The sequence below is a fragment of the Acanthaster planci genome, linkage group LG07 (genome assembly GCF_054643075.1).
Source record: "Acanthaster planci isolate LZ-2023a linkage group LG07, COTS_SCS, whole genome shotgun sequence".
NCBI classification, from domain to species: Eukaryota; Metazoa; Echinodermata; class Asteroidea; order Valvatida; family Acanthasteridae; genus Acanthaster; species Acanthaster planci.
In genome coordinates, this window is record NC_141783.1 from 16067229 (window position 1) to 16082169 (window position 14941).

The 14941-nt window shown below is 41.9% G+C and overlaps 2 protein-coding genes across 3 annotated transcripts; one reads left to right on the forward strand and one right to left on the reverse strand.

The window, feature by feature from the left end:
* The first annotated feature begins 2068 nt into the window (after positions 1-2068).
* Positions 2069-7600, forward strand: LOC110980236 (intraflagellar transport protein 27 homolog). Of its 2 annotated transcripts, XR_015425817.1 has the most exons (8): positions 2069-2280; positions 3753-3832; positions 4030-4089; positions 4214-4273; positions 4511-4625; positions 5739-5848; positions 6211-6394; positions 6654-7600. XR_015425817.1 is itself a non-coding variant. In XM_022236714.2 (7 exons), exons 1-7 carry the CDS (start codon positions 2232-2234, stop codon positions 6310-6312), a joined length of 576 nt encoding a protein of 191 aa, XP_022092406.1. In that variant the 5' UTR covers positions 2069-2231; the 3' UTR covers positions 6313-7600. The 2 variants fall into 2 exon arrangements, 1 of the variants encoding a protein (XP_022092406.1); XM_022236714.2 differs by having other exon boundaries at positions 6211-7600.
* LOC110980235 (target of rapamycin complex subunit lst8-like) lies at positions 7420-14936 on the reverse strand. The gene is made up of 8 exons (XM_022236713.2): positions 14724-14936; positions 13194-13245; positions 12393-12555; positions 11851-11926; positions 11480-11554; positions 10919-11121; positions 9415-9557; positions 7420-8899 (listed from the first exon to the last, which is right to left on the reverse strand). The coding sequence occupies exons 1-8, from the start codon at positions 14847-14849 to the stop codon at positions 8781-8783; spliced, it is 957 nt and encodes a 318-aa protein (XP_022092405.2). The 5' UTR covers positions 14850-14936; the 3' UTR covers positions 7420-8780.
* Positions 14937-14941: the final 5 nt, after the last annotated feature.

The window sequence follows — 14941 nt, forward strand, 5'->3', positions numbered from 1 at the left end:
TTTTTCAACATCCCGCATCATCATCAGTACACTCGAATCGTCTGCTCGAGTCGGCTTCTGTTCCCTTTTGACAGTCATCAAGGGGGGAATCAGCGTCGTATCCAGGTTTTGTTGTAAGGTGGAGGGGGATTCAAAAAAGAGAATGCGGCTCTGGGCTCATTCGATATGATGTTGGAAGAGGAAAAATATCAAACCTTACTCGCAATATCCCGACATCCTTGCTTTTAGTTATTTCGCGGTAGTGTTTTCTTAGGGTTTTGGTGCTAATATTTGATAAATAAATATACCGATGACATGTACTTTCTTACCTATGAGATATTCTTTGTAAAAAAAAATGAATAAAGAAATAATGAATAAATGAATTTTAAAAATCCTTAGGGGGCAATTTGCCCTGCCCCCCCCCCATATACCATGTGTCACTGGCGTATATCCAGCAGGGGGAAACTTTCCCCCGGCATTTTGCTGATTTTTGTTTTCGTAAAAAAATTGATAGTGCAAAACACTTTCGAAACGGTACGACCACTTAAGGGCGTGAGAATTTAATTTTTTACGGAAGAAAAAAACTTGGATGCCTGTTTTTTAATCCATTTTGCCCCTCCCTGAACCCAAAATCCGGAAAGGCAACTGGTCTATCCTGTATCAGATCTTAAACTTTTTGATGTAATCTTTCCCAGCCGCGAATCAGACAGAAAAGGTGGCTGGCTAATGGCGGAGTCACGGTTATCAGTATCGACAAATTGTGGGACAAGATCTGTGGATCGCGCATATCGACCGATGACGCCTGACATTTACTACATGCATGTACATAATACGGAGACAATGACACGTCATTCTTTCTTCTATCCAACACTACCCTACCACTAGTACTTTATAGAGTGTCAGTGCCATTTTTAGGTGATCGGGTACCACCTGGTCACCTATTTGGTTTGTAGGGGTCCATCTTTCTTCGCCCTTTTTTGACAATAATTCCGCAAGACTTTTCCCCGAGAAGATTTACCGTATAAAACTGAAACTAGATGAGCATACGTGACGTCACGATGACATAATCTGATGTCAAATTACAAGCTATTGTCGTAAAAAAATGTCTATCAGCTGTATCTCATGAACTGATACATTACCGGGAGTCCATATTTTGTGATAGCTCTGACAGATCTTGAGATGATGGACAACCGTTTTGTCCGTCATGCCGTCTGACCTTTGATTCAGCGGTTAATGAGGGTTAAAGTTCAGGTACATTTTAAATGCTTCAAACCACCCCCTTAAATCAGTGCATCAGTCAATATCGTCCAGGTTAGGACATAAATATAAAACCATGTAATGCCTTGATGTCGAGATATGCTTTCGTGACGTCACTAGTGACTCCATTAAACATCAAATTACAAGTAATATAAAGTCAAAGTTGGAATTGAATGAGGTAGCACGTTCATGTTCTAAGATTTGCCCAAGAAAGGTAGACTCACAGAGCTATATATACTTATATAGCTCTATAGCTATACACTGCTATATATCTAGCTCTCTATATATAGCTCTATGGGTAGACTATATCTTGGGCAGCATTGCCGTAACTTCAACGGAAAGTCACGTGACTTTGACTTCAAGGGTAACCGGAAGTGCAATGACATTTGGGATTACAACTCAAAACCGGAAGGATTTTCTTAAACCCAACCCAATCATTGGAATATTGAAAGTTGTATCCTTAGGATGGCTGACGTTGTATAATGAAAAGTCAGTGCCGTCTTATGATACATGATTATAAAGGACATTTTGTTTTCATTTTTTGCCATACCTACCTTTAATAAAACTGGACGAAAATACTTGTTAGACTTAAACAAATTTTTGTGAAGTTAAAAAATAATGGCATCATCGTCCTGGAAGTTACTGAAGGGACAAGTTCGAGATCATCTGTTGCGTCTTTATTTGACTTGGTCCATGCACAAATAATAAGATCAACTAAACAACTGTTTTTACAGTTTGCGCTCCATACCCTTCGTAAAGGGACCTTTGTAACAACCTTGTTTCAGGGTATACTCTTCAGAGAGTGCCAGACAGAACCGTTTCGCGCTCTATCTGTAATGTGAGAATGAGGTTGGACATTCCGACTCGCGCTCGCAGGTTGTGTACAGTTTCCACTAGTTACTGTCAACTGAGTGGCAAAATGAGAACTAAATAATTCTTCATTTCAGGTAAACTTCTCAGCTTAAGAAGCAGTTTTGGTTGCGTGATCTTTCAAGATGCCTGCCGCCATGCCGGTGGTTTTGCGAGCCAAGTGCGTGGTTGTAGGTACGTATTTATACCAGTGGGTAGTGTTACTATACTAGGCCTACTCGGAGTAGGCAATATTTTTTAGCCTAGGCCCCCAGGTCTAGGCACTCGCTTTGGTCATTGTACTACTACTAGGCTAAGTTCATGTTGGTCATGTTGGTTGGTGCATGATGTAGGGAGGAAACCGGGTTTCTCCATGACCATGGTCAGATTATTATGGAGGAAGGAGACTGTCATCTTCTTCCTAGTACTGAAACAACCTCCACTAGCAATACAGGACTAGTATTTGCAGGGGCAGGTGGCCAGCTGACTCTAATACATGTGGTGGGTGCCTTTTATTAATGATAATGACTGTATCAATACAAGAAAGTTTTGTCCTAAAGGTATCTTCTTCCTGTGCTACTGTCAGGCTGTAGTTTGTGTTGTCAGTCGTCTTCTACTTCTCGCAGCTCTGCAGTAGGCTTGGCCTAGGCCTATTGCATTGTATAATATTTATGCAGACCAGTTCGACATCTGACCGTATAAAATTTTGGCTTGCACAATGATGATTGGACAAAAATAATCAATAATGGATGGATGCCAGTGCTGTATGCGTTCATCCTGGAGCGTTTGTGACCCAAGGTCACAGCAAGGTGAAAACACTGTTGACTTGTGGTAATATTGGTTTGTTTTCACCGCAAAAGGTTACAAATCTTCTGGATGTCACAGCGAGTTGCATCTGAAATATTTGTCATGTCATGCATGTGTCTACATGGATGTCATGGTCTATTTACAGAACTGCTCCGTGTGCCTTGGAGCCATTTTTGTTTGCATGAGGGTCGTAACGCTATCTGATTTTTTAAGTCCAGTCTTTGAGGTAAATTAACGGTGATACAAATTCCACTTTTGCAATAAATTTTTCCCATACGTGTAAACGTGAAGTACCTTTTTGGTAGCTCTTGATGTCACACAGAAGTGACTTGCAGTTCTGTAAGTAGTCAGGGTCTATGCTTGAGATCATCTAGGTAAATTGTACAGGTAAATTGTGTAGCTTAGGCCTGCAAAGCATCAAGCCCCATGTAAAGTCATCACCTGGCCATCCCGACAGGAACCACTTAATCCCGACCACGTTCCCATCTAGATCTTCAAATGCATACCTTCCTCAGATTACAAGCAAGAAAAGACTGCTACAAATATTCCTGTTTCCCAAGGACTGTAATTGATTGAAAACAGTTCACCATGGACATTACAGCAGTCAACTTTCATGCAACAACTGTACATACCAGCACCTAAGAAACTAGAGAACATTCATGCACACTCACAGCCCCCCTCAGGTTATTCCGACTGCAGTGCAACAAGGAGTGTTGAGCAGTATTTCAATAATTGCAGATGTAATAATGGCTTGGCTTGATGCCAGCCTAAATCCATCAAAATTCAAAGCACCACAGGTTTTGAAGGACCTGGGAGCACCGTGGTTAATGAATATCAATTTTTAATTGCCCTGTTAACAGGTGATTCTACAGTGGGCAAAAGTGCACTGACCCAAGTTTTCCACAGTGATGGCACACACTTTCCTAAGGCGTACTCTATGGTAATGTTGAAATTTTTGTTTTTGAGTGTAAAGTTTGGTTTTGATTACTTGGAGTTCTGAACAACGTATTGTGAAACCAAGCCACTGTACAGACAAATAAAACTTGATTTTCAGTACGGGAGGTACAGGATGAGATGGAGTATTTTTGTAATAGATATTTCAACCCCTAACAGAATCAGTGTCTTTCTCTCCTCCAGACAGTTGGAGTAGAGCTGTGCGTTAAAACTGTGAACATCCCAGACACAAGCAACAGTGTGGTGAGTGTTCTTTGAGTTCAACACTGGCCTTCTTTTTTTTTTACAATTGTTTTCAGGTATTTCAGCATTGATAAACGCTATTCGGCATTTTGGCAACAAATTGTTTTGCTGGTCTCCTTTTCAGGAATTGTACATCTATGATTCTGCTGGAAAAGAAATGTTCTCCGATTACATTCAACAGATGGTAAGTTGCCAACCTGCTTTGAGAAACATAAGGTACTTGAGAAATTTCCTCTCTGTTTGTAACTAGTTTGTGGCTAACTTCAAAATAGGCATTTTTTGTAATGTTTAAACAAGGACAGTAAGTGGAAAATCAAGCACATACTAGTGAGTTAATATGCCGTTTAATCCAAGTAAGAAAAGAACAAAAGGGAAATCTGCTAACAGTAATTTTCTCTTTAAACCTCTCTCTGATTAACAGTGGGACAGCCCATCACTGGCCTTTGTAGTGTTTGACTTGACCAATGAGAAGTCTCTTTCCAGCTGTGTGAAATGGCTAGAGCGGGTTAAGGCCAAGGCAGGACGAGACATCCATGGTATGAAGAATGCAAATTATCTTGTATTTAGAGTTCAGGTACTGGGCAAGGACTGAATAATTAAAGGCCTTTTCACACTGCAGAGCCAATCCCCAGGAAATAAATCCCTGGGGAAAATCCCCGGGGCTTTTTGCCCCACCAAAACCCCAGCAATCGTTCACACTAGACCTATTTGGTAACTCCCGAAGACACGATTTCCTGGGAATATGCATGGTCGTTTCACACTGGCAATCAAACCCCGGGAAATGTGTGAACTGAGGGCGCCCATCCGGACGTTCCCAAATAAATTCAGGGCGGAAGTCCAATCCCATAATAACGCGCATGCACAAGCTGCTGCTGTTTTCGTCGCGCAAGGCCAAGTTGACGTTGAAGTTTGAAAGGTACTGCATTACAATACTAAGTTACCGTGCAAATTATTTGGCGCGCTATTTGTGACCCTGTGACCTTTCAAGATAACGGCTCGACACGCTGTGGTACGTTCAAACCCACCAGCGTTCACACTAGTTGCTTTTCCCAAGAAAAACATTAAACCCCGGGGTTTTCTCTTTTAACCCCACTCCCGAGCAGAGGTAAATATGGAATGCTTTCCATCTGATGTGAGTCTCATGAATCCAGTACATTTTAAATGTGCCATCCTTGGCGCGCATTGCCACGGATGTGAAATGTTACCGGAGACAGTACATCGCAGTTTTTGGATTGAAAGGGTTTAACCAAAAGAAAGTAGAGGCCTCCGAATAAAAGTGTATCTCACTTTTTAATAGAAAATGACCTGGACAGGTGTTACGGATTTTCAAAGCCCTTAAAAATGTAGCATGGTTCTTACGCTCTTGCCTAGGGAACCAGTATCAAAGGCCAGCTTTCCAGATCTACGACTGCCTGCTGTCAGAGTGTCTCTGCACAATACTAGACCTAGCTCTAGACAACTGATTTGTCGCCTCATTTCAATTATTAGCATCATTTGCATTCAGGTGATTCAACAGCTCCAGTTGTCCTTATCGTGTGTTCAAGTAAACTCATTTTGCCTGTCTTGTTTCGTAATTTCTCTTTCAAGACAAGATTCAGTTTCACCAGACTAATAGACATTTTGTGTGCATATTCCCCACGATCGTGCAGCTGTACTGGTTGGGAACAAGACTGATCTAGATACGAGGCGAGCAGTCACTTCAGACATTGCAAAGAAAGCTGCTGCTGGGATGGAGGTTGAGTACTTTGAGTGTTCTGCGGTGAGTGTTCTTTTTATATTTTCAATCCATGTAAAATTTTCCAAACTTGTAATTACCAGACATCTTGTTTCTCATTTAATAGATTCTTATCTTTGGTTTTGTCTCTTCAATTTGTACATATCTGTTCATATTTTTCCTGATAATGTTAAGCTGTGGTAATTATGTCGATCATATCAACAGTTGTAACACAAAGCAGTGCTTTCATATACCGTGGAGCGACGTATCGTGCCTAGACTTTGTGCAGAAGATCAGTCACATTTTAGGGTCATGATAGAATAGTTTGTGATGTGATTGGCAGTTTTTAAGATTCTCTTGAACATTTCTTTCTCATCCCCTTGTTCTGCTTCTTGGACATTTTGCAGAAGGAGCGTGAGAACGTGGAAGCACCATTCTACTTCTTAGCAAATGCTTACTACAAGCAGTACCAAGAGAAGATATCAATAACGCAATCGATATGCGAATGATGTCAGTACCACCTGCTACTCGAATGATATTAGGTACATGCTAAAAATAGGAACTTAAGCTAATCTGTTACACAGTTACCTATTTCAGACCACGGACGTGTACAATAAAATCTGGACTCGCAATGCCCTTAATCAGCTTATAGAGTCATTGAATCCACTCGCAGCCATTTTACCGAGCCGAATACAAAGCTTTCCTGGTAATGCCCGCCTTTGTTCTTCCTGACGTCAATAGTAGGGAGCCAACCCACGCCTTTGTATTCGGCTCGGTAAAATGGCCGCTGGTTGGCTTCTTTTTCATACAAAGGCGTTGCAAGTCCAGGTTTTTTTTATGTACGTCCGTGTTTCAGACTAGAATTGGTTCAGGTGTTAATTTCTGATTTAGAGTCTTGAGGGTGGGCGATAGTGCTTTGTGTAACTTCATGTGCTAGTTGTCTGAAAGCACTACATGACCATTTCTCATCTGTTCGTCTGTGTGTCTCTGGTTTAAATCTGGCACCAGATTTATGCACATTTTTGTGGATTGTTTTCCAAGTACATGTATACTGCTTCAAATGTACTCGGAGTGAAACCCAGGAGCACGTGGATGTGCACGAGACATTACAATGGCCCACATCTGTTATTAGCACGTCACGTGATGCCCTCAAGTAGCAGCTGCAGCATTCTTGTTTACTCTGTATAAAGTTTATCCTTGGACTTTATGTTTGTGTTAAGTGGTTTTTGGTGTGCCCTGGCCGACAAGTTTTCTTATGTAGGGAAATTTTGGACCAGAGGAGGGTGGACTTTGGTTCATCCCCACGCAGTGGGTTTCTGCAATGTGTGGTCTTCACAACTATTGACCACAATTCCGTGATTTTGTTTTTCGGGTAGTTACGTGCATAAATGCTTTGAAAATAGTACTTCTCATTACATTACCAGAAATGTTGATTTACAACCAACATTGACTCCTCTTCCAGTGACTCATTGCATTGCGTGTCGATATGTGTCCCACATGGATGAGCAAGTTATCATGCTCCCACAGGCACTTGTGCAAGGAACCCTCAATCCCGTGTCATCATTATTAATTACTGAGAAAGAACAGGCCAGAGAATCACAACAGTCAAAAATAGGTCACTTCAAGATCAGTTCATATTTATTTACCTTTCGCTTTATTCTCATGATACTATTTACACATAAATTTAAGAACACCGAAATTTACATTATACATGGATATGGATTTATCTTGGATGGAGCATGTTAACCAACAGCTCCAGAAGTGTACAGTACGTGTATTAAAATGTATAATAATCAAGTTCTAGAGTGAAACTGTTCAAGCAGTCATCTGTTATACTGTCAGGGTTACATGGAGGTTCGTACAGGTAAATATGTCAAAGCATGGCTTCATTCAGTCGTTACTAGTTCATACTTCTTCATGGGCGTGGCTGTGTTAAGGCACATCAAGGACACAAACTTCACACGGAGTACAGACAGTGAGCCATATTGGTATTTCAAAAAACAAGGTGGTTCAGGAACAAAGCAGGAATTTGTGTCTGCATTGGGCCGCGCTGACAAGACAAATCTAGGATGAGGTCATTCAGACGTGCCTCATTTTGGGCATGTGCTGTTGGAATACCAAAGTGGCTCCTTTCAAGCCATTGTGCTAGGACAGATTCGTGTCCTATGCATGATCAAGATGCTGTAGAGTCAAGTGTACTCAAATATTCAGGCTTTTCCAAAAAGAAACTGCATTTCTGTACGTGCATGTACTTGCAAATTTGGCCAATCACATTAACAAGATGGAAGAATTGTTGGCGGGGCCAGAGGCTAGTGCAATACGGGCAATTCACAATAGTGCGCCACCAAGAGTTTGCAACACTTTGGCCAATCATAATGCGCGAAATTTGTCGACCCTTTCTAAACGTGCATTGGGTCGACCGTATACATGAGTTTATGTCCCCAATCTCAACTACAGTGTGTAATCACAAAGATGGCCTCAGTGTTTGCTTCAGTATTAACGCCAATAATCTTGTGACTACATGTACATCCTCAAATGTTAATTTTGGGTTACCTCTGTCGTGCACAATGCACGGGCCGTGCAATCTACTGCAGTACATACAATGTATTACACACTGAATAGCATGGCAGACTTCAGTTCGGAGATTAATTTCAGCTGTAATTATTGGTTGTGATAAAAGCTGTAACAGTTGGACAAATCAAGCCAAAAACCTTTGCATGTAGTAAATTTTACATTTTGATGGCTTTCAACAGTAATTACAAGTTTCTGATTTTCAGAAGTACAGCTGAAGTAGAGTGAATCTCCTTTGGGGTTTCAAGTCCATGTTAAAATTCATCTTCCACAGTGCTAATAATCAAAGTACCTTTCTGATTTTTGAATTAGCCCTCTTCTCTCAAAGGGTATTCAACAAAAAGATCTCTGGCACTGTCTCTTGACAAATTCACTCAAGTCAAGAGAGACCTTGTGCTTATTCCACTCATGTTGAAATCCCATCAGAGAACGCCAGTGCTGTGATGGCCTTCTGATGTCCATTAAACTCACGCTTGACTTCAGCTTGTTCGACGCTCCATAACCTGGCTGTGTGGTCCGACGAGGCTGGAATGAAAAAAACAAACACAGACGTTCTTTAATCTAAATTTCTCCTCCGATCCAGATTCAAATCTGACCCAGGCCACTGTGTCACTGCACTGGTTTCACATTTCTAGTGAGGTCATGTTTGCTTCCTCAACAAGGCCCTTTGAAATGCTTGGTGAAATGTTTGCATAGTGTGAAGCAATCTGCAGAGAACTATTTCATTTTGGGCTACTAAAAAACCCCTAAATAAGTTTGGGAATTTTTCAAATTGAGAGGCAAGAACCCCCAAACGTAATCCCCACAGCCTGGATAAAATCTGAATAAGGATGAAGATGAAACAGAATCACATGCCTTGCCTCTTTTGTGGGTACGATTTTCAATGCTTCGCTGTCCCCATTCCATGTCATTTTGTGGATTATAACCCAACCTTTGACCACTAATTTACTGTTGTTGTCATCTTTGATCATTCGTTTTGGTTTTTATCTGGGGCAACAATGCACCAAGGCATACTGACAAGAGCAATCTTGACCGCCCACCTGTCACTATGTAGAGTGAATCTGACGAGAACGCACAGTCCCAGACCCATCTCTGCACCGAGTCTGCGAGAGTTGTCAAGAGAGTGAAGTCTGCTGTCTTCCAAATCTTCACGGTCTGGTCCGCTGATGTGGTGGCAAGAAGCCTGATCAAAGAAATCAGGAAAAACATTTCCCAAATATAAGATTATTTCATCTTTTTTTGATACCAAGGACCCAATTATTGTTAATGCGAGATAAAGTTTGCTAGTGTTAAAGTGCAACACACAATATTTGAGTGAATGTCTTGGAAGTCCATTCCTCAAAAATCCCTAAATTCTGCCCCATGGTATGTTGGCTTTCAAATCCAGTCAGGAAGATCATCTGTACCACATCTGCACTGATTTAGTGGTCTAATGGAGGCAATATGTCAAGGGTTGAATTTACTGTAAAGCCTTAGATCCATATCAAACTTCTAATGAAATTGGAGAATTCACGCTGGTATATTTTCTATTTGTGACTTGAAAAGTCATTCATTCATTCACTGGGAAGTTGTTGAGTAACCAACATGCATGCTGGCTTTACAGGCTACATGACTTTCCTAAGCTTGCCTAAGATACACGCTCCTTTTTAGATGGAGAGTTCTTTACAACCAGATAGTGCCCTTAACAATGATTAGATTAAATGCTACAGAATGAGTTGTATTATTACTTATCCATGGCCTCCAGGTACGTGGGACACAACCGCACCACATTTTTAAGTGTTCCAGAATAATAACATTGTGCATCAAGCACACTTAACCCCTTCTCACCGGGAAGCGGTAAGAGCCGCCGTAAAAATTGAGATCCTCTGCCCGCTTTTCGGCTATTATTCTCGGCCCACGCTCGAGCGAACACGGAGAAAGAAGACATACCCTGGCTCTTGTATATATGGTGATTGGCCTTTGTGTGTTGCCAAGAAATGAAAAGGCTGAATTTGCATCATAATCACCAGCTTCACAATAGTCCCCACTTTGAAAAGAGGCAACAGGAATGTGGAAGCTTGAGTAGAGCCTCATGCCACCAATGAGCCTTTTCACTGTTTAAATCAAAGCGTGCACAGCACGCAGGGCCACAAACTGAGAATTTACGGTTTGGCAGGTGGCCTTTGTGGCCAAGCGAGGCTGGAATTCTCAGAGTCGGCTTTCAGAAAAAAGTTCCTGTCGTCAAGGGGTTAATGCACGCTCTCCACTTTTGAATTCATAGCGGACTGTGCAGCACCAAAGGAATACAACACACGTATCCATGGCACAATGACTGGAGTGCTCTGTGGCCCAGGGTATATACAGTGTGCAGCTGGTTGCCATGGATTGGTTTGACCCAATCAGGATCCTGCATTTCAGTTTGCTTGGGGATAATGTACGTAGCAGTGCTTTTTTTTTTAATTACCGAGGTAACGATTGATCAAAAGTGGATCAGAAGTGTGGACCCCTAGTGACCAAAGGATAAACATTACAACAAAAAAGGTGTAAAGTCTTGAACTCGCTTACGTGCAGTCTGGGCTGAATTTGCACTTGAGGCCGTACTTCTTGTGGGCTTGGATCTTGGTCTTGGGGATGAGTTGGGAGATGGGGTCCTCCTTCCCAGGGGAGACCCGCCAGATGTAGCAGTTGCCCTTGTTGTTGATGGCGGCCATGTGGGTGGCTTCGGCGTCAATGCTGAGGTGCTGGATGGACGAGTCCGGCTCTGGTACCTGAAAGGTAATGTGGTTGAAACGAAGGTGATTTCCAGCGAGTGTGAGAGTGAGTTCCCCAGACTCAATTCAACAACACAGCGTGCCGAGCCTGCTGAATTCAATGCCTAGAACAGATGCCTTTTGTTTGCTATTCGGACCACTGCAAACCCAGGGGGAAATTTGATCAGAAGTTGATGTTATCTGGGTTTGAGTTGATTTAGGAAAACTGGGCAGGCACGGATGAGACGAGCAGCTCGACCCAGGATTGATTTTGCTGCTATAATAACAATTTATACCCCCTTTGAAAAAACAAGGAAGGGAGACCAGCGTGCAACTTTGTAGAACTTTTTGAAATGCTTGCGCCATGGCTACCTACCAGCTGTTCATTGTGACCGCTTCTCAAGTCCCATATGTGAACTGTTCCACTCTGGTCACCGACGATGAGCTCTCCCTGTGAAAGCCAAACAATACAGAGCAACAAATGAAGCGGATAAGAAATGAACCGCGAGGTATATTTACCGGTGGTGGGATACCCGGCACGATATGTGGGAAATGGGGACCCCCCCTAATGTGATGCACAAGCTGTAAACCCTACGGCCATTGTGCCTACTGCACCCCCCCTCGGAAATCTGAAAGGAATTCCAAAGATTCCATCAACACAAAAGAAGACACAATAGAAGGGGGGTCCCCCTTTGCCACATATCTTGCATCATATGGGTGGTGGATAATCAGAAATAAAGTTTGTACCTGATTGGGATGTAGACAGGCACAGTTGACTGGCGCATTGACTTGAAAGATTTTTTGGCACTGCAAGTTCCTCATTCTGAAAAATTACAAAAGATTATAGTGTTCAACAGAACAGCTCTAACAAAATGCTTTCCACAGCTGGTGATCAGTTTACAGAAAGGTGTAGGTTTTAGTCTAATACTGCACGAGTAAGGACAGATTGACGGTTTCATCAAAATCAGACTATCGAGAAGACCTTGCCTATTGAGATTAATCAGTTTCGTCAAACAAAATTCATTTCATGCCATTGGAAACTGAAGGTTTCTGAAGTGAACGCTGAGCAAACGGTTACCCGATGGTACCAACAGGTTGCAGAATCTATCTCACCACCATGCTGTAACCTCACACTTGACCAGTGGGAACAATCCGGAATTCATCTTTGCCCTATTGGAATTTTGGGAGGAGTATTTAGTCGCCTACAGGTGCATAAAGCCAACGATTCTTGTGCTCTTGAAACCTCTTTTTGCTCCTGACAGTAAACTTTGCTGCTGGAAACGGCTAACCTGAGATCCCATATCTTAGCTGTGCAGTCTTCACCCCCAGTGAACATCCATTTTCCATCCTCCTGGAATCCCACTGCCGTCACGTTCCTTGAGATTCCTTCATAGTTGATAACTGGTGAGGCTTCATTAGAGTTGATGTCATACATACGAATGTGTTGATAACCTGTTATTTTTGAAATAATGAAAAAATTAATCAATTTCCACAGTAAGAACACTGTTTGATGGTCCTTTGGAAGAAAACATCTATATTATGCTCTGAAAATGAACACAGGGTTTTGAAAAACTGAGCAGAAAAAGGTCGAATTGTAGATGTCACTGGTCCCCAGTCTGTGGTTCAAGAAAAAATTCTTCATCAATTAGCCGACAATATATTACTCTTATAATTCAGTAGTCCAAGCCAACTGTGAGCATGGGCAGATTACGCCAGAACTGTTTATAGAGAGAGTTGCGACAAGAGCGTCTTAATTGTCGGAACCAAAATGGCAGATTATGCATCAGTGTGCATGGACAATTGGCACGGAATAGCTGCATGCTGTACTGCACAGATAATAAACAGCCATTGTTGTTCCAAAGTCTGAAGATGGCACTACTCTGTCTATAGAGGGCTCTGATAACGAATGCCCTCTTCAAGGCCACACCTTCTAAATTCTAGCTACATCACTCTACGCACATGGACAAACTGGATTTTGAGCATGCATGACGGACATATATCATAACTTTGATTGGTTCAGAACATCATGGGACAGGGTTTTATGGATCAATCTACTGCCATCGCTATGTTTCTTCATAAGCTAAGCATACCTGCTGCAGCTAGCAGATGTCTGTCAGGTGTGATTTCTAGACAATTCACTTGCTACAAAGAAAAGGTAGTTAAGGAAACACAACCCTGCTTTTCCTCCTACAGTAACAACCTCTGCACAGGCAGTGCTGTTGTTGAGTCCTTCATACATAAATCACAGGCCCTCCAATGTCAATTGCAAGTAAGAAGGCCTTATTACTTGTGGCTGGACTTCTAAATTGATTTCTTATTCCCTGTGACAAAAACTGATGAACTCCACTAAAAAACACTACGCGTTAGGATCCTTTTTTAGTTGAAGTATGAACAGCTACCAACTTATGGCAAGGGCAGTGACCTCAGTCAGTAAGCCCAGTATTGAGTAGGAAACATTTTTTTCCCACTTCAAAGACAATGAACCTATGTGTCCATGCATGCACCACGTGTAAAACCTTGGATCCAACACGGACCTATGTTCTGATGATGTCACACTCTGTTTCCCATGGAGCAAGTGGGGGACCACATTGATACAGAGCTCTATTGTAGGGCACTGTCAGTCAATCTACAGCATCGGTCAGTAATGTAGGAAGTTTCAGACCTACATGTATACGTAACTTCCAATTTTCACACTATCTTCCACAACCATGTAGTAGAAATATTGACAGATCGTACAAAAAGATCCGCCATTCCCCCATGTGCTTGACCACTCGTGCAGATCCACTGATTGCATCCTACATTGTCATGGTAATGAACTTTCCCTCGTACACAGTTTTCGATGAAACTCATACTAGTTTGTCTGCTGCACATGCCTCGCTTATAACACGTAAAAATTGCCCCTTAAATTGCTGAATATTCTGCCCATCCCCTCCCTGTTTACAATCTACTTCAAGAACTGAACGGTTTTTATAGACCTTCCAGACAGGAGCCTTCAGTCCTGTTTTGATTGGTCAAGCTGTCATACTGCTGACAACAGTCAAGAGAGTACATCTTGCCGATTTTCCATCGTGTGGATAGACAAAATACTCGTGAATTTCACCATTTTAATGAGATATAATGTGAATAAACCTCGCCAACAGATGTTTAATCCCTCCAAGAAGGCATGTATGAAATTTTGTTGCACAAATATCTGTGTTGGTAGAGTAAGTTGGCTTGATAATGATCAGAGCAGCTCAAACTGTGGTTTTTAGCGAGTTGTATATGTCTATCTGTAAGCTTTTTATAAACTTACAGACAGACATTGTAAAACCTTACAGCTTGGTAAAGTTTGTAACGACGGTTTTGGAATTTCCAACCTGCTACTGCTAGGCCTACTGTACTGCCTGTGAACTTTTTCTTTGAATGCAAATTTCCCCTATCCATTCATTACCCTTGCAAAAATAAAATGCAGACCTCTCACATTTAAAGTGGTGAGAATTCTCGACAATATATGACTAAACTGCAAGAGTCAAGCTAGCCACCCAACATGGTTAGATATTACACGGTAGAACCAAGGTAGAATATACAAACTGACATAGGCCTAAGCCTAATCATTTTACTCAACAACAGAACAAGGATACAGAATCTTGGTGTTGGACTGTCCTGTGGCAAATTCCTGTGTGAGCTTGCCAAAATCGGATAGTGTGGTCATAGCCAGCTGTTGCCAGTATCACCTGACGATCTCCAGTATCATTTGGATTCGCCATGTCACACAACAAGTGAGCAGGAAGCAGACAATGTGGGACAAAATTTCTGAAAACAGGAAAAATTGGAGAACTATTGAGACCTGGTTCACAAT